The sequence below is a fragment of the Oryzias latipes genome, chromosome 18 (assembly GCF_002234675.1).
Source record: "Oryzias latipes chromosome 18, ASM223467v1".
Taxonomy (NCBI): Eukaryota; Metazoa; Chordata; class Actinopteri; order Beloniformes; family Adrianichthyidae; genus Oryzias; species Oryzias latipes.
This window is the reverse complement of record NC_019876.2, coordinates 13,659,416-13,677,973: the sequence shown is the minus strand read 5'-3', so window position 1 is coordinate 13,677,973 and position 18,558 is coordinate 13,659,416. Positions and strand designations below refer to the sequence as shown.

The window sequence follows — 18,558 nt, the reverse complement described above, 5'->3', positions numbered from 1 at the left end:
AGCATTTTCAGTAGTGTGTGTGAGAGCATTTCACATGTGTATGTGAGAGCATTTTCAGTAGTGTGTGTGAGAGCATTTCACATGTGTATGTGAGAGATTTCACATGTGTATGTGAGAGATTTCACATGTGTATGTGAATGAATACATTTTCAGTTGTATGTATACAAGCATTTCACTAGTGTGTGTGAGAGATTTCACATGTGTATGTGAATGCTAATTCTGAATAATGTCCTACACGGCACCTCATACTAGAGCGTTGCTTTTCGTTTTTCCTTACAAAATGCTTCTCTGGGATAAACAAATGGCTTTTGTTTCTACAGGCGTGTGTGTGGGAGAAAGAGGAAGGGGACGCCCGTGAAGGTGTGCGACCGTGCATACGTGACAGAAGATGAGGAGGAGGAGAGCATGTCGGAGCACAGCTACAGTCCTGGTACGTCTGCGCACGCCATGTCTTCTTCTGATGCTGTGAGGCTAAATGTCACCCTGAATTCCTAGTTGCTGTTATGGAAATGAGAAAATCCTTCATATTTTTCTCGTACTAAGGTGATGGACAGTACCCAGAGGGTGCAGAAGATCGCCTACCCCCACCTGACAGCCCCTACTACCTCCCTGATCCCACTCAGCTCTGGTGAGCAAAGCTTTCTGTAGTCACCTATGCATGTGTGTTTGTGGAAAACCCAGAGGATTGTGAAACAGTTGGGCAAAACTCACAGTGTTGCTAAATTGAGCAACTTTTCAGACCTTATGGCCTATTCACACCGGGACGAATTTCGCCCGCGATTTTCGCCGACGTTTAACGCCTCGTGACTAAACAAAGGGCACCAATGTGAGTGTGCACACCGACACGAAAAAACGCCACGCGTCAAAGCGTCACTTCTTAAAAAACGCCTCGGGTTCGTTTTTTGGGTTTGACGCGTCGCGTCGAAATCTATTCGACCAATGAGAATGGCGCTTTTGCACACGTGTCTGGAGCTTCTGAAGTTACAGTAAAACACAACTTGGGGGCGCTCAAACACAAAACTGCCTTGCTGAGAACACATACCAGCGAAGAAGATAGACGCCAAGTAGCGTCTACACTGCCGCGAAGAAATAATGACGGACATTCTAAAATATCCCCGAACCAAGCACCAGTTGGAGCAACTGGTGCTTGAAATATTCATGTTTTCTTTGTTTGATTCTGACAAGCGCGTAAATACTTGCTCTCTTCTTCTGAGTGAAAAGCGACTTTAAGAACTGTAAAGTTGCGCAGCGCCACCTTGTGTACAGGAGTATTTCTGTTTTACATTAAGCGCCATCTAACGTCAGGGAATGAAATTGCATGTTCACTCGGCTTATCGTCAGCGAAAATCGCCTGGGTGTGAACACAAAAAAAGTGGCGAAAAACGCTGGTGAATATTCGTCCCGGTGTGTACGGGCCTTCCTTTTTCCAAATGAGTGACTTTCTCTGTCAGTATCGGAAGCCTTTGGTGACTTTTGACGTCAAACCATTGACTGTATATGAGAAGTGGACTGAGCGAGTGTGACATCACTCAGAGAAAATGGCTTTACCTCTGACTCCAACTAAATTAAGTCAATTCAGCCGCCTTTTTTCATGTTACGGGCGTCGCCATGTTGGAGCCGCGATTGGTCCGAGTTGGTCTGTCAGCATTTCTATGGCAACCACTCTCGCCAATCAGTTTTTTGGAGCTTGATCTTGTTGGAAGGCGACGACACCTCTGAGCGTAGGGCTGTGTGAAACAGCCGAAAATAAAATCTCTATTTTTTGCTGATTTAAAAAAACATTAAAATATTTTTTATCCCTCCCTTTACTTGAAAAATAGTTTTATTCAATCGTGTGGAAGTTGGTCTGAACACAAAGTTCAACTAAATACCAGCGGTCAAAATGTTTGTCAAACAATGCGGCAGGTGAGATGCTAGCTTTATGATCTGGTACAGAGAAACACTGTTCCAGGCGTTGAATCAAATTTGTCGTACTCCTACTTTTGGGAGCAACAGCCTTCAAACAGACTTTGCAGTTTGATGCTCCAAGTCTGACGTGTTGTGTAAGGAGGAGCATTGAAGAAATTCACCAAAAGGACGGCTAATAAACACGACTAATTTAGCTCAAACTTTTACTCGCCATGTGGCGAGAAGCCCGCTGACTTTTACTTGTCAAACGGAAAAAATTGGTCGTGACTGGCGAGTGTTAAGTCTAGGACCCTGAACAAAACCGAAACCAGTTCCATACAAGTGAAGATACTGTTGCTGTTTTGGTAACAAGCTTCTCTTTACTAGCCGCCATTTGTACGCCTGCGCATTGTGAGAGACGGATGGGCTGATCTTACTCTGAACAACGCAGAGAGCTGTGATTCTCCCAAAAATATATTTTCTTAAATTAAAAATGTGAATTTATTGATAAAATGGATTTCTCACCCAGCATGCAATAGCAGAGCAGCAACAAAGATAGACCTGGAGTCCACAAGCTGACACAGAGCCTTTTAGGGACTGAAACCACTAATTCAATGGGAATCCTCTGTTTTCAAAATAAAGTGCCACTTGAGGACCTTTGATCTTACAAGTTTTTGCCAAATAAATAGCTTTTGCGTCATGCCCCAAATCATCCAGTTACAGCTGGGAGCGTGTCTGGGCCTTGACTTGTTTTGGTGGAAGAGTCTCATGTTGTCCTGCAGAGACCGTCTAGATCAGTGGTCCCCAACCACCGGGACACTTGGCACTGGGCCGTGGGAAATTTTGGCACCGGGACGCACAGAAAGAAAAATAATTTCCATTTGAGTTTTTTTTTTTTAAAAAACGTTTTATTTTGAAAAGTGACCGGATTCTCTCTGTTACATCGGTCACACTTAACGCACGTCAAAGTCGCGACTCCAAACATCACGTGATACACCCGCTGAAATTAAACTCAAATGCCCAAAACAAACTTCTTTAGAAAGTTGCTTTGACAAGGGGGAAACAGTCTAATGAAGGGACAGAAGAGGAACCTGCACCGGTTAAAAAAGGGAAATCTGCCTTTAACAGGTCCGCGGTAAACGTGTCTTGCGTTGTACCGGTCCGCGGTGACAAAAAGGTTGGGGACCACTGGTCTAAATTCTAGCTCCAGCCAGACCCCAAGGTGCTCTCTGTCATGATTTCAGAACATTAGAGACCCAGATGCTGGAACCCGGAAGCAAACACAGGAGCAAGCTGGTGAGGTGAGTAAGAAGATTTAATTGCCAGCACAGTTAAGGAGTGAGCAGTTTCTGTGTGGTCCCAACGAGAGACTGGATTTTGTGGCGTCACTGGTGGATCCCTCCGTAGGGCAGCGTCGGCGGAGACCTGTGGAGTTGGATGATCGGCAAAGGCTCGTGGTGAGACCGGTGAAGCAGACTGAGTGAGGGTTCCAGATAGCGACGGATTCAGGCGACCACCCGTGGTTTGGGGTTTCCTGGAGACAGGTAAGAAGATACGTTAGGTACAGGCTTGGAACAAGGTAGCTTGGCAAGAACTACTAGTCGTAAGACCAAAATGAGCACCATCAGGGGCAACGGACTGGCGATGAATACAGGTCCAGGAGCTCCTTAAGTAGGTAGGTGGTGATGAGTTGAGTGGTGGCAGCTGGGCTGAATCAGGGAACCAAGCAGAGAGGAGAGGGGGTGGAGTCTGACAGAGGCACCATGACAGTACCCCCCCCTCAACGACCGCCTCCAGGCGGTCAAGGGCGGCGATCTGGGTGGGCCCGGTAGAAATCCTCAATGAGCGAGGGGTCCAAAACGAGAGAGCGGGAAATCCAGGAGCGCTCCTCCGGCCCGTAGCCCACCCAGTCGACCAGGAACTGGAATCCGCGACCCCGACGACGGACATCCAGGATCCGATTGACGTCGTAAGCCGGAGCACCATCGATGAGCCGGGCGGGCGGCGGGGAAGCGGACGGCGGGCACAGAGGACTGTCCTGGACTGGCTTGACCTGCGAGACATGAAACGACGGGTGTATCTTAAGGGCTTTGGGAAGACGGAGTCGGACGCAGGAGGGGTTGATGAGTTTCTCGATGACATATGGACCGATGAAACGAGGAGCCAGTTTCTTGGAGGTGGCTTGGATGGGGATGTTGCGTGTGGAGAGCCAAACCCGTTGTCCAGGTTGGTAATCGGGACCCACCACCCTGTGTCGATTGGCAATGCGGCAGTTGCTCTCCTTGGTGCGGAGGAGAGCGGCCTTCGTCTGAGTCCAGATGCGTTGGCACCGCTGGATGTGATGTTGGACGGAAGGCACTGCCAAGTCCAGTTCCTGTGACGGAAACAGAGGTGGTGAGTACCCGAGGGCGGCCTCAAAAGGGGAGATCCCAGTAGCAGTGGAGGGATGAGTATTATGGACATACTCAATCCACATGAGGTATTGGGACCAGTCCTGCTGATTCTGTGCCGCCAGGCAGCGGAGTGCTGCCTCCAGTTCCTGGTTCGCTCTCTCCGCTTGGCCGTTGGACTGGGGGTGATATCCAGATGTGAGGCTGACCGTGGCCCCCAAGGCCGTGCAGAAGGCTTTCCAGACCTGGGAAATGAACTGGGGACCACGGTCAGAGACAATATCCATAGGGATACCGTGATGGCGAAAAACATGATTGACCATAATATCAGCGGTTTCAGTGGCGGTGGGCAATTTAGGAAGTGGAATGAAATGGGCCATTTTGGAAAACCGGTCGATAACCGTGAGGATGACGGTGTTACCTTTGGATGGGGGTAACCCGGTGACGAAGTCCATAGCTAGATGGGACCAGGGTCGGTTAGGCGTTGGTAGAGGATAGAGTAACCCTGCAGGGGCCGAGGAGGACGTCTTTGATCGGGCACAGGTGGTGCATGCCGAGATGTACTCGCGTACGTCTTTCTCCATCGACGGCCAGAAAAACCTCTTGCGAAGGAGGTTGAGGGTCCTATGAACCCCACCATGGCATGCCACACGGGAAGTGTGCCCCCAGGAAATAACTTCTGGACGGAGGGGAGTTGGCACGAACAATGTTTCCCTGGGTACGGGTGGATGGTTAGCGTCCCCAGTCTGGGCCTGAAGTACCTTAGTTTCGATATCCCAGGTGACACTACCGATGATGCATGAAGACGGAATGATGGATGAGGGAGTGTTCTCCGAAGGACTGTATTTCCGAGAGAGAGCGTCGGGCTTGATGTTACGGGAGCCTGGTCTGTAGGTGATGGTAAAATTAAAGCGGTCAAAGAAAAGACACCAACGAGCTTGCCTTGAGTTGAGTCTTTTAGCCGAGCGGAGGTAGGCCAGGTTCTTATGATCTGTCCACACGATGAATGGCTGCTCGGCTCCCTCCAACCAGTGACGCCACTCTTCCAAAGCTAGCTTGATAGCTAGGAGCTCCCGGTTTCCAACGTCATAGTTCTGTTCTGAAGGGGACAATTTACGGGAGAAGAAAGCACAAGGTTTCAACTTGCCAGAGCTTTCCTCCTTCTGGGAAAGAACTGCTCCTACCCCAGAGTCAGAGGCGTCCACTTCGACTATGAACTGACGTGAGGGGTCCGGTTGGATGAGGATAGGAGCAGATACAAAAAGATTCTTTAATTTGTCAAAAGCCTGTTGAGCTTCGGAGGACCAGACAAAAGGGAGTTTAGTGGAGGTAAGGCGTGTCAGAGGTGTGGCAATGCTGCTGTAGTTGCGTATGAATCGCCTGTAGAAATTAGCAAAGCCTAGAAATTGCTGTAGCTTCTTACGACTCTCCGGAGGGTCCCAATTAGTAACTGCCTCAATTTTTGAGGGGTCCGGACGAATACAGCCAGCCTCGATGATGTAGCCAAGAAACTGTACGGTGGAGGCGTGGAATTCGCACTTTTCATGTTTTACAAAGAGCTGGTTTTCTAGCAGTCTTTCTAGCACCAAACGGAAGTGGTGTTCGTGTTGAGTCTGATCGTGGGAATAAACTAGGATATCGTCGAGGTAGACGAAAACAAACCGGTTAATGAAGTCGCGAAGGACGTCGTTGACCAACCTTTGGAAAACTGCCGGGGCATTGGTGAGACCAAAGGGCATGACTAAATACTCATAATGCCCTAGAGGAGTGTTAAAGGCAGTTTTCCATTCATCACCGTCCTTAACGCGGACTAAATGATAGGCATTACGGAGATCTAACTTGGTGAAAATTCGGGCCTTTTGGACGGAATCAAAAACCGAGGTGATTAATGGCAGGGAATATTTATCCTTTATGGTGATTTGGTTTAGTTCCCGGTAGTCAATGCAGGGTCTGAGTGATTTATCCTTTTTCTCAACAAAAAAGAATCTGGCTCCCACAGGGGAGGAGGATGGCCGAATGTGCCCCAGAGAGAGGGCCTCCTGGATGTACTCTTCCATTGCTGTCTTCTCAGGACCGGATAAGTTAAACAAACGGCCCTTGGGTAAAGGGGCGCCCGGCAGTAAATTAATAGCACAATCATATGGTCTATGGGGGGGAAGAGCACTGGCTTTAGTTTTGCTAAAAACGGCCTTCAAATCATGATAACAGTGAGGAATGCCGGACAAATCAACCTGACTAGGACACTTGGCGCTATGGGAGGTTACCGTGGGAAGGGCAGACAGTAGACAGTTAGCAAGACAATATGGACTCCATTTGATGACTGATCCTTGGGACCAGTCAAACTGTGGGTTATGTAACTTCAGCCATGAAAATCCAAGTATAATGGGAGTGTGGGATGACTGAGTGACGAGAAAACGGATGGACTCACGATGATTGCCTGATGAAACGAGCATGATGGGTTTGGTGCGATGAGTGATGCGGGATAAGTGCTGGCCACCCAACCCGGAGGCTTCGATAGGTCTATCCAGAGGTTCTGTGGGGATAGACAGATTATCAACAAGCTGCTGGTCAATAAGGCTCTGTTCTGCCCCGGAGTCGACAAGGGCGCGTGAATCGTGAACATGGAGATCTAAACAAAGCTTGACAGGGACAAATAAAAAATCTTTACCAGAATGATTGAAGTTAGTTACTGCTTGCGGCCTGTCATCTGGCGAGGGGCCCGGGGGCTTAGAACGAAGCGAGCAGGAAGAGACCAAATGACCCTTATTACCGCAATAAAAACAGGATCCCTCATCACGTCGTCTGCGACGTTCTCCCTCTGATAATTTAGAATGTCCGACTTTCATGGACTCGTCCGGAGATTTAGGAGCAGCGGGGGTGTCGGAGCGCTGGACGTGATTAACAGAGGAACGTAGGAGTTTGGGGGTACGTTCGTTTTGTCGCTCCCGCAGCCTGATGTCGGAACGGAGCGCCGCGGAGATTAATTCTTCAAAGGTGTTCGCTTCGGGTTGAGAGCAAAGGTGATCCTTGATTTGTTCGTTGAGTGATTGGTAAAAGATCCCTTTCAGGGGTAGATCGGGCCAGCCAGCCTCTACCGCCAGAATACGGAAATCTATAATGTGATCGCTAACCGGTCGGTTACGTTGTTTTAGTGCGAGTAACCGCCGGGTAGCTTCCTCCTGCTTGCGTGGTTGGTCGAAAATCTGGCGAAACTCACGGAGGAAATGTTCATACGTGATTTGGCTGATGGGGTTGGTGGAAAGGTAAGCTTGGGCCCACTGAAGAGCTTTATTTCTGAGAGAGTTAATGATTAGTGTAATCTTACTGAGGTCCGACTGATAATAACGAGGGGCTTGTTGACAAATCAGTTGGCACTGCAGTAAAAATCCTCCGCAGGCTTCCACGTCCCCGGAGAAAGGTTCCGGTTGCAGCCGGATGTTTTCTGGAGCGGCGAATGACTCGGAGGCGGAAGCAGCGGTGTTGCCGGAAAATGGTAGGGAAGATCCTGGAGCAGAACTAGCATGGGGTTTGGTTAGTTCGGTAATAGTTTGTGTGGTACCTTTCATTTGTGATAAAAAATCCTCTTGAACAGTAGTGATCCGAGTGACGGCGCTGTAGAGGAGTTCCAAAAATAATCCTTGTTGGGTGATGGTCTGACGAAGATCTTCCGGGTCTGCTGGGTCGGGGTTATGGCCAGTCCGTTCTGTCATGATTTCAGAACATTAGAGACCCAGATGCTGGAACCCGGAAGCAAACACAGGAGCAAGCTGGTGAGGTGAGTAAGAAGATTTAATTGCCAGCACAGTTAAGGAGTGAGCAGTTTCTGTGTGGTCCCAACGAGAGACTGGATTTTGTGGCGTCACTGGTGGATCCCTCCGTAGGGCAGCGTCGGCGGAGACCTGTGGAGTTGGATGATCGGCAGAGGCTCGTGGTGAGACCGGTGAAGCAGACTGAGTGAGGGTTCCAGATAGCGACGGATTCAGGCGACCACCCATGGTTTGGGGTTTCCTGGAGACAGGTAAGAAGATACGTTAGGTACAGGCTTGGAACAAGGTAGCTTGGCAAGAACTACTAGTCGTAAGACCAAAATGAGCACCATCAGGGGCAACGGACTGGCGATGAATACAGGTCCAGGAGCTCCTTAAGTAGGTAGGTGGTGATGAGTTGAGTGGTGGCAGCTGGGCTGAATCAGGGAACCAAGCAGAGAGGAGAGGGGGTGGAGTCTGACAGAGGCACCATGACACTCTCAGTCCATTCCCAGAAATGTAAGGAAGCACTCTTTCTGCTAAACTGACCTTAATAAAAATGAACATGAGAAACCAAATGCAGAATTTACAGGTTGGTGTTGGCAGCAACGTGTTTTTAGATTCTGTAAATAAAAACCGAAATGATAAAAATAAGAAGAGGAAAATCAAGACACCTTAAAACCAGCTCAGTGGACTTATGGTGGAGTGCCCCCCCCCCCCCCTCGACCCCTTACCCGAAAGGTCGGGAATTCAAATTCCAGCCCGAGTCACACCAGAGACTAAAAATGTGACCCAATGCCTCCCTGCTTCAGCATTAAGGGTTTGGATTAGGGGGGGTAAACCACCAAATGGTCACCGAGCGCGGCTGTGTCTGCAGCTCACCGCTCCCCCAGGGAATGGATCTAATGTAAAGAACAAATTTCACCGAGGACAGATATGAGACTATTAAAAACAAATCATGATAAATAATACTTAAATGTGTCAGAAAACTAAGAAAAATGGACTTCGGATTAGGCCTGCACAGTAAACCACAAATTTATCGTTATCGTGATATCAAGCTGTGTGTAAATGATGACTCTTATTTTAATGAAACTGTTACAGCTGCATCTCCAGTGTTAGGAATGAGACTGATCAGTCAGTTTGTGCTTTTCAGCGTGCCAGAGCTGGGGGACGAGGGGGCGAGCAGCGTTCGGGGGCCCGTGCTTTTCCACCCGCCTCCCTACTGCCGGATACGAGAGGTCCACTGCGGGACTCAGGTGCGCCTGGTCGTCATAGCAATCCGAGACATCGCAAAAGGGGAGGAGATCACAGTGGACTACAGCCTCACGGAATGGGGGGAGAATGCATTGGTGAGCTTTGATTTCATTTCAAAAACAAACACACACATTTTTCTGTAAGCTAAAGCCTCTGTTTTTTCTTTTTTTTAATCAAACTCTTTTGAAGTTACCTTTATTTTTTAGGCTTTTAATGTAGATCCTTTTTTGTTTTATTTTGAAACATTTCTTCAAACAGGAAGATGAGGGTGGCCCCCACCCGCTTTCCCTCTCTGTGTCTGATTACCTCACCCCTTCCTGGTCGTTGTCACCCTCATCCTCCCCACTGACCCACTCGGAGCCCAGTGACTCAGACCGCGAAGAAGACGAAGAGGAGGAGGACGATGACGACGACGACGATGAGGAAGAGGACATTGAGGAGATGCGGGGGCGGATACTGCGCCGTCGGAAGAAACGCAAGATCCCCACAGCGGTGGACTCCAAAAAGAAGAGCGGGCCCTCTCCCCCCAGGGGGCCGGTACGCCCCTGCTCCTCCTTTACTCACCCGGCGTCTGTGGCGCCCCCAGCTGGATCCCAGCCCCCCCTCAACAGCCTCGCGCCCCCCACCACAAATATCAACAACAACATCAGCATAAACATCGGCAGCTCCAGCGGAGCGGCGGTGAGCCGGCCCCAGCACTGCCCGTACTGCGGGCGCCACTATCGCTCTCTAGCACGACACCTGGAGAAGTACCACGCCAACCAGCCAGAGGTCCGGACCGCCATGGAGCTGGCACACCTGCACTCGCACAGCTCCTCCTCCTCGAACGGCGGCGTCCCCCACTCCCTATCGTCCACGGCCTCCGCGTCCCACAACCACTCCTTCGCCGTGCCGCATCCATCGCCCTCCAACGCCGCTCCTCCCTCCCTGTTCCAGAGGGAGCGGGAGTCACCGGCTTCACGTTTGGGTCCTGGGAACGTTTCCTTCTCCCTGTCACTTTCCCCGCCCACCTCAGCTCATCCCGCCGCCCCTAAGAAAGGCTGTAGCTTACCTCCACCTGCTGTCAAACTATCCACACCCTCCATGGTGTCCCGCGTCAAGAGTCCGTCTCCTCCTCCTCCTTCAGCCTCTACTCCCAGAAGGGGCCGGAGGTTGAAGAGGGAACACGAGGAGCAGCAGCAGCAGGTGGATGTGGACAGTAGGAATCAAGAAGAGCTGCGTCCACCTCCAACGCCAGAGCCGGACGTGGATCCAGACGAGGATCTGGAGTTGAGCGGCGAAGGGGAAGACGATGCACCAGAGAAGAATGGAGAACTCGTGAGGTGTGGTTCGATTCCCATCAAATCCATTTCTGAAGCTCAGCTTTCGCTAATTTTTCTTTTTTCTCGTTTAAACTGAGAATTTTTCCTGTTTTTGTTTTTCAGCCCCCACAGGCAATACGTGAGTCCGCTCCTGTCGTCCTTGTCCTGTTTGGTCCACCATCTCCGTCACCAGCAGCACTCCTCTTTCCTCTCCCTAACCCGTTCTCCTCACTCTGCTGAGGCTTGGCGTCTGCTCTGCCACGCCAGCCTCTCCCTGCTCATCCTCTACAACCGACACCGGGAGTGTGAGGTGGCTAAGCTTTCCATCCAGGACTACCGGAACCGGATCAGCCCTCAGTCCAGCTCCAGTGTCGCCTCTCCCTCCAGCACGGAGGCTCTCCTGTCGCCTTTTGAGCGTCAGGTCCTGTGTCACCTCCCCCGAGCGGGTGTCTTGGGCAAACGCGGTCGCGTCCAGCCTCTCATTCTCCCTCCACACTGTGAATCCTGCATAGAACTGCTGCTGCGAACCAGCCCCAACGTGGGCGTGGACCCCGAAAGCCCCTACGTCTTCTCCCGGCCCTACCACTCCCCCGCCACCCCCCTCCGAGGCACAGACCTGCTGAGAAACCTGGCCCGAGCCAGCGGAGCCAAAAACCTCGGAGTGATCACGGGAACGCGCGTGCGGCGGCAGGTCGCCATCCTCAGCCAGCTGCTGCTGCTGGAGGAGGGCGACAGCCAGAGCGGCGCCGTCAAACGCCTGGAGGACTTCCTGGAGCGGGAGTTCCACGTGACGCAGAGCTGCTCGGCCATCACGCGGGACCCGGCGCTGATGGGCCGAGTGGGTCGCGTGGTTCTTTACGGAGAGAGGGAGGGGGTGCTGTTCAGGGGGATGAGTTTACAAGACATCTGCCTGGAGTTAGACGGTAAGAGATCAATGAACTTTGATTCAATGTATACAGGATCTATCTCAGAGGTTTCAAACTAGAAGTAGTTTCTGTGCTCTGCTGAAAGACCTACTCTGATGATTAAATATGATGTTTTTGTGTTTTTGACCTGTTCTGGTGCCATTTTTCCAAAAAAGGACAGTATGCATAGATTAAATTAAGCTTAAGTTTTCTTTATTCATATCATTGTGAATCAGGAGCAGACGAAAAAACATCATTTGAAAAGGAGCTTATTTGATAGAAAATCACTGGATGGAGGGGAAGAGGGGACGGGGTTGCTCCCTCCCACCAGCCACGCCCACAACTTTCTTTTTTTCTGTTTTTTTTTTTTTTAATTAATTTTTATTTATTTTATTTAAGTGAGACAAAAGAAAAACAACAACTACAAACAAACCAAAACACACTGGAAAAACAGATCTGACAAAGACAATAACCAATACTAAGACACAAAAACAGGAGGTTAAATATATATATATATATATATATATATATATATATATATATATATATATATATATATATATATATATATTCTATGTATCTATATGAATCTCTAATAATGTATCCCTCCCACAACTTTCTGAATGAATTCTCTGAATGAACTCCTGCTGCTCTGCAGAAAATCGCCTAGAAAACAAGACAAAACAAAAAAACAAACACAAAATCATCATTATAAGACCACTGGGAACACTTTAAAAATAGATTGATGGTCAGAGTTGGTCTTTAAAATTATGCATTTTTCATTTCAAAGAAAAACGTCTAATACGTTCAGGTTTTTAGTTTTTTCTAAACTAACTAGGCCTGCACAATAAATCGCACATTTATCGAAATTGAACTGTGCAATATGCATATCGCAAAAGAAGGTGAAAATCGTAATAACTGGTTACTTTAAATGTGCTAAAATAATCTGATGGCAGCTTGAAGTATTTAGCAAATCAAATAAATCCATGTATGCATTTGAGCAATCAGATGAAGCCCTTTTATGTTAGATGCTCGCCTCCCAGGTCGTCTAGTTTCATTTTGAGTGTAATTTAAGGTATGTTTACTCTTATGTAATTAAACTGCAGTGAAATGGAAATTATGTTTTTTGTTGTCTTGCTATTTGTTCAAATATCCCAGGTTATATTGTCTTCGCAATATAAATCACTAACATCGTATATCGCGAGTTTTCCTCATATCATGGAGCCCTAAAACTAATTATTTATGAGGAAGACGATATTTAATGCAGTGTTTTTCAACCAGTGTGCCGCGGCACACTAGTGTGCCGTGGGAGATGGTCAAGTGTGCCGTGAGAAATTGCCCTCATTAACTGATCTAAAAGCAATTATTACCATCTCCAGGAAATCAGCTCTTTGTTCATCCAAACAGGCCCTGATAAAACACTGAGAAGTTAAGAATATGAAATATCATAAAATTATTTTTTCTTTGTGTTTATATGATTCTATTAAAGACATTTTGATAACAATAACGGGATACCGCAATTTAGCTGCAGCTATAACTGTGTAAGGAAAAGTCCCGGCCCTTTAACTGTCTCCACCAATCATTCTTGAAGGCTTAATCACATGTCATCAGTCTGACCAATCAGGAGTGGTTAAAGTATTCACTTCCTTGTTTCGATTTAGCGCAAAAAGTCTCTCAGTTCTAACAAAAATATCAGCTAAAGCTCGTCTTTAGCGGTGTAGCTTTCCATAGAATCTGGTATCAGACTCGAACAAGTGAACAAAACAATGAAGCTCAGAGACGCTGGTCTTTCTGCGTTTGGCGGCTGTTTACATCTCCCATGATGCATTGGGTTAAAGTGACAGCGTCTCAGTGCACAATGAGTCTCTCCTCTTAACGTCTTGTAACAACAACGAACACACATCAAACAGTTTTTGAATCTTTTCACTTAACTTTTATTACATCAGCTTTTTCTGCCACAATTATCACAAAAATGCATGTGAGATTGCAGAGCGGCTGTATATCAATACAGACTGAGTTTTTCTTTTTTTTTTATTTATCTAATTTTTTGGATGCTGGTGTGCCGCAGGATTTTTGTCAAGGTTAAAGTGTGCCGTGGCTCAAAAAAGGTTGAAAAACACTGATTTAATGCATCTATTATTTAATAAATTATGATTTTTTTATACTAAACAATACTTCCCTTTCATGCTATTTGACAAATTCTTCTATTTTTTTTACCCATCACATTTTTGTTGTTACTAAAATTCACTTTTTATTTTGAATTGCATAGTTTCAAGTCCTGCTCATTTCCGTAAAGAAGAGCTAAACACAAAAAGTATTTCCCTAAATGTCCACCAGGGTGGAGATAAAAAGATAACCCTCATGAAAACATCTGAGGAATACTTGATAGAAAGTCTCATTTCTGTTTTTCTTTTTGGTTTCCAATCAGTTATTTCTAATTTGTGTATGTTTCTTTGTTTGTTTAAGTCTTTAAAACAACAGCCAAGAGCTAATCTGCTAATGAATGGCATATTTGTTGCATGTCGAAAGCTTTTTTCCTACAAATTAAAGACATTTCCTGAGATTCCAATGAAAATCCTGTTTTGCTTTGGTCAGAAGAACAGACTGAGGGAGCAACATTTAACCTATTGAACCTCTTTATTCTCTAGTCATGTCCGGCAACTCGGCAGATTCCTTTTCTGAAGATTCTGAGGGGGAGGAGGATAAAGAGGAAGTCAAAGTGAAAACGGAAGTTTTGGAGAAAAAGAAAGGACCAGGGCGACCTCCACGGAAGAAAAAACCGCCCAATCCTCCACCTACTGCCAGCCCGCCTGTACCTGTAGCTAACGCCAACAAGAGGAGATGCACGCCGCCCAAATCAGGTAAAAGTCGGTTCAGAACGATCACATTTGGGTTCTGGTTCGATGCTTTGCATTCAGCTGCTCCTGCTTTTGGTATCTCGCCGCAGGAAAGCGCGGGGTGCTGAAGCGTCCGTGGTCAGAGGCGGAGCGCGTGGCGGTAGAGACTCACCTAAAGAGAAACCTCCTGGAGCTGCGCGTCCCCGCCAAAGCGGACTGTGAACGCTGCTTGGAACTGTGCCCCCTGCTGGTTAGCAACCAAAGGGACTGGCGAGCCATCAAGTTTTATGTGCACAACCGCATCCAGCTGCTGAAGAAGCAGGGGCGGAGAGAAAGCGCCGCCGCCGCCGTCAACTAGAACACAGCGCCCTACAATGTGTTGACCACCAGCAGTCCCAGGGAAGAGAAGAAAAACTGGTTTGGAGGATGAAGACTTCAGCATTTGTGTCCTGAAGAGGATCTGTGTGGAGAAAATTCAGTCTGTTTTTAGGGCCTCCTCACATAACAAAGTACGGTTTGTTTGACTACTGTGATTTCTTTTTTTAAACCGCAACATAACACACAGGACAGGAAGACTGCAGAGCAGCTCTGGAGTCTTGTGTTATGGATTTGATTAGTCCTAAAATTAGCCAGAACCATTGACTGTACATGAGAACTGGAGCAAGCAAAGCTACAAGCACACCGAGCACGTGATGCACGATCAGGAACGCACTGAACGCTTCACCAACTGCAATTATTTATTTCTCCTCCATGTTCAATTTTTCAAGCAGGTACGTCCTATTTTGGAAAAAACCCGGGGGAGGGGGGGGGGGGCACTCAGTCCAGTTCTCATATATATTAACTAACTGGCTGCAACCCAAACATGTGCAGAACAGCCATGGATAACAATGCAACACATGCTTTCAGCCCAAGGAGCTTGATTTCTCCATGAAAGTTGCATCCTGGGAACATGAGCGCTAACAAGCCCTCCTTTCCATTGACCAGCTGATTTCTGAAGAAGAGCCTGCTGTATTTAAGGATAGAATATTGGCATCCACACTGCATGTAGTACAGGAAGGTCACAGCCGTGCTCTTAAAGATCCTTTTGGAACCTTTTTCTGGGAATTCGGAGGCGGTGACGGTCTTTTATTTTGCTGCGGTGATGTTCACTTGTAGCTGTTGGAGGACGGCTGCAGACCAAAGCCGACTGACTCACATGAACCTGTACAGTTCTGCTTCACACTGACTTTCTGCTCCCAGCTGAGTGTGGTTGGAAGTCTTCAGACCACGATGCACCTGTTCAGTGTTTCTCGCATACCTCTGTACCATGATCATAGATTAGTGTTGAGGCACGGCTACTTGAATTTCCTTCTCCCATAGGTTTGTTTTGTTTGGAAAATATTGTATTTCTGAATCAACATACGGTATTATTGACTGTAAATACCGATGAAAGTATGCAGCAGTGATTACAAAGTCAGTAATGTGTCATGATGTACATATTGTAAATACTACTTGTACTTAATAAAGTGTATGACATTTTGTTGTGTTTTTCCAACCTGGACTTTAAGATGCATTTGACTTTAAAGACAGCAAAGAAAAAAACTTTTTTTTTTTTTTTAAAAACCGGAAACAAAATGTTTGATATAAAAGTTAGTTTGTAAAGTGAGCCAAATATTTTACAGTGGAGTTTTCAATAAGTTTAAAACAATAGAAAACTAATTTAATGTAAGGTGAAAAAAAAAGGTTTTTCACTTTCTATATGAAATAATTCCAAATTCTATCAATAATGAAAAGGAAAGTCTTTAAATGTTATATTAAAATCTTTATTTTTTATAACAAAAACATTTTAAATACACATTAAATATAAGCCAAAACTATTTAATTTTTGAGTAGAACCAAAAACTTTATCCAAAAACAGTCGAGGTTAAAAAGCAGTGATGAGGAGAGACTATTTATGGTTGTGTTTTTGTAAATGACAACTGCTCAAATTACTTAATTTTTACAATTTTTTTTATTTGCAGATGACACCAATGTTTCTGTTCTGGGAATAATCTGGAAAAAAAGTATTGAAGAGGAAATGATAAAACTTAACCCTTGTGCTATCCTATGGGGTCCAGATGACCCCACCCTTCCATCGACGTGTTCTCCCTACCATGATAAAGGTGGAAAGATTTCATGGAATCCATGGACACCAGTGAATATCACAAATCATTGAAGAAAAAAGGTTCAGAGCACTGTCTAGTGGGTCTAGATGACCCAACTCCCAACGTTAAAGTGCCATGGATAACACAAGGGTTACAGAGATGCTCTGTCTGCTCAGATAGTCTCCCTGGATGGCATAAGTATAGCCCTCAATTCCACAGTTAGAAACCTTGGGGTTTTACTTGACCAGGATTTATCATTTAAGGCTCACATATCTCAGGCGTGCAGAACTGCCTTTTTTCACCTGCGGAATATTGCTAAGATCAGAAATATACTTTCTAAGAGTGATGCTGAAAAACTCATCCATGCATTTGTTACGTCGAGGCTGGATTACTGTAACTCCTTGTTAGCAGCGTGTCCTAAGAGTTCCTTAAGAAGTCTCCAGCTTGTTCAGAACGCAGCAGCTAGATTGTTAGCTGGAACCAGCAGAAGAGATCACATCACTCCTGTGTTAGTTTCGCTCCATTGGCTCCCAGTTGATTCTAGAATCAAGTTCAAGATCCTCCTGTTAACCTATAAGGCCTTACATGGAATGGCCCCGTCCTATATTAAGGACCTCATAGTCCCTTACCAACCAATCAGAACACTTCGCTCGCAAAATGCAGGACTGCTTGTGGTTCCTAGAATTAGTCAAAGTACGGTTGGAGGTAGAGCGTTTAGCCACCAAGCCCCTGTTTTATGGAATAAGCTCCCAGCTCATGTAAGAGAGGCCGACTCAGTTTCTACATTCAAAGCTAGACTGAAAACATTCCTCTTTGGACAGGCTTATTGTCAGACTAGTTAGTATTCAGAGATTATTTAACTTAATGTTAATGTGTTTAAATTAAACTTAATAATAACTATTTCTTTTAAAAGGCTGCTAGAAGTTGAAGCTGGGGTAACTATGGTGCACTGGGGTTCTGTCCTCTTTCCTTTTTTACTTCTACCCTTCCTCTCCTCTATTCTTGATTCTTTTAGTTCTCCATGCCTCTGTTTGGTGCAGTGCGATTCATGTATTGTCCCTCTTTTCCTCTCCCCTCCTGGGGAGTGGGAGTGCTTCCAGACTCCAGTTGGCTCATCCGTGCTCCAGTTCCTGACCGTTTACCTCGCCTTTGCTCCTGCTCCTACACCTGGCTGTGGATCCTGCCTATGGCTCATCTCTGGCTCGTCTCTGCTCTGTACCTGACCGAGTACCTCGTCTCTGCTCCTGCTCCTACACCTGGCTGTGGTTCCTGTCTCCGGCTCGTCTCTGCTTTGTACCTGACCGAGTACCTCGCCTCTGCTCCTGCTCCTACACCTGGCTGTGGTTCCTGTCTCCGGCTCGACTCGCGCCTTTGACTGTCCCCACAACCACGGCTGGATGAAGCTCGTCTGCTGGACTTTTATATATGTAGTTGTAGATTTAGATAAGTTTATTCTTCTCTAAGAGTTCTGGTAAATCACCTGTCCGTCCTGGGGGAGGATCCCTCCTTCATGTGGTCACCCCTGAGGTTTCTTCGTTTTTTCCGAAATCCGTTTTTTTGGGAGTTTTTCCTTACCGCGAAGGGGGGTCTAAGGGCAGGGATGCCAGTATAGCTTAGTCAGTTTGTTAGTTCATTTTAGTATTTTTCTATTGAACTCTTTGTATTCGTGATCCTTTTGATTTCATGTTTTACTTCGAAGCCCATCGAGACGACTGTTGTTGTGATTTTGGGCTATACAAATAAAATTGAAATTGAAACAATGTGGTTTGATTACAGTAAATTATCTTTGAATCAAACAAAAACAAAGTTTATGGGATTGTGTAAATAATTACAAAACAAAAGTGATTTTGTCCATTGACAACATAAATGTGGAACTGGTGTCTGAATTAAAATGTTTAGGGTCATGTTGGACGACAAATTAACATTGAAATCTCATATATTTTATGTAGAAAATAAAGTAGCCAAGAGTCTTTATGTTTCGAACAAATCCACATTTATTTGACCATGTCATATTATTCACATGTTACATTGCTCTTTGGTTTTACCTTATTTTACATATAGTGTGGGGAAACTAATACAATGCCCTTCATTTTATTACAAAAGAGAGAGCCATTC

General features: G+C 46.4%; 1 protein-coding gene across 1 annotated transcript; it reads left to right on the top strand.

The window, feature by feature from the left end:
* Positions 1-298: 298 nt before the first annotated feature.
* Positions 299-15,854, top strand: LOC111949322. Its single transcript, XM_023966394.1, has 7 exons — positions 299-430; positions 544-628; positions 9,177-9,372; positions 9,536-10,599; positions 10,702-11,501; positions 14,132-14,344; positions 14,431-15,854. Exons 1-7 carry the CDS (start codon positions 406-408, stop codon positions 14,676-14,678), a joined length of 2,631 nt encoding a protein of 876 aa, XP_023822162.1. The 5' UTR covers positions 299-405; the 3' UTR covers positions 14,679-15,854.
* Positions 15,855-18,558: the final 2,704 nt, after the last annotated feature.

Bases quoted from the DNA above. Each gene is read 5' to 3' on its own strand.
- LOC111949322 (XM_023966394.1), top strand. From the start codon at position 406: ATGTCGGAGCACAGCTACAGTCCTG. The intron at 629-9,176 runs GTGAGCAAAGCT...TGTGCTTTTCAG, and splicing joins CCTGATCCCACTCAGCTCTG to CGTGCCAGAGCTGGGGGACG. The intron at 14,345-14,430 runs GTAAAAGTCGGT...ATCTCGCCGCAG, and splicing joins ATGCACGCCGCCCAAATCAG to GAAAGCGCGGGGTGCTGAAG.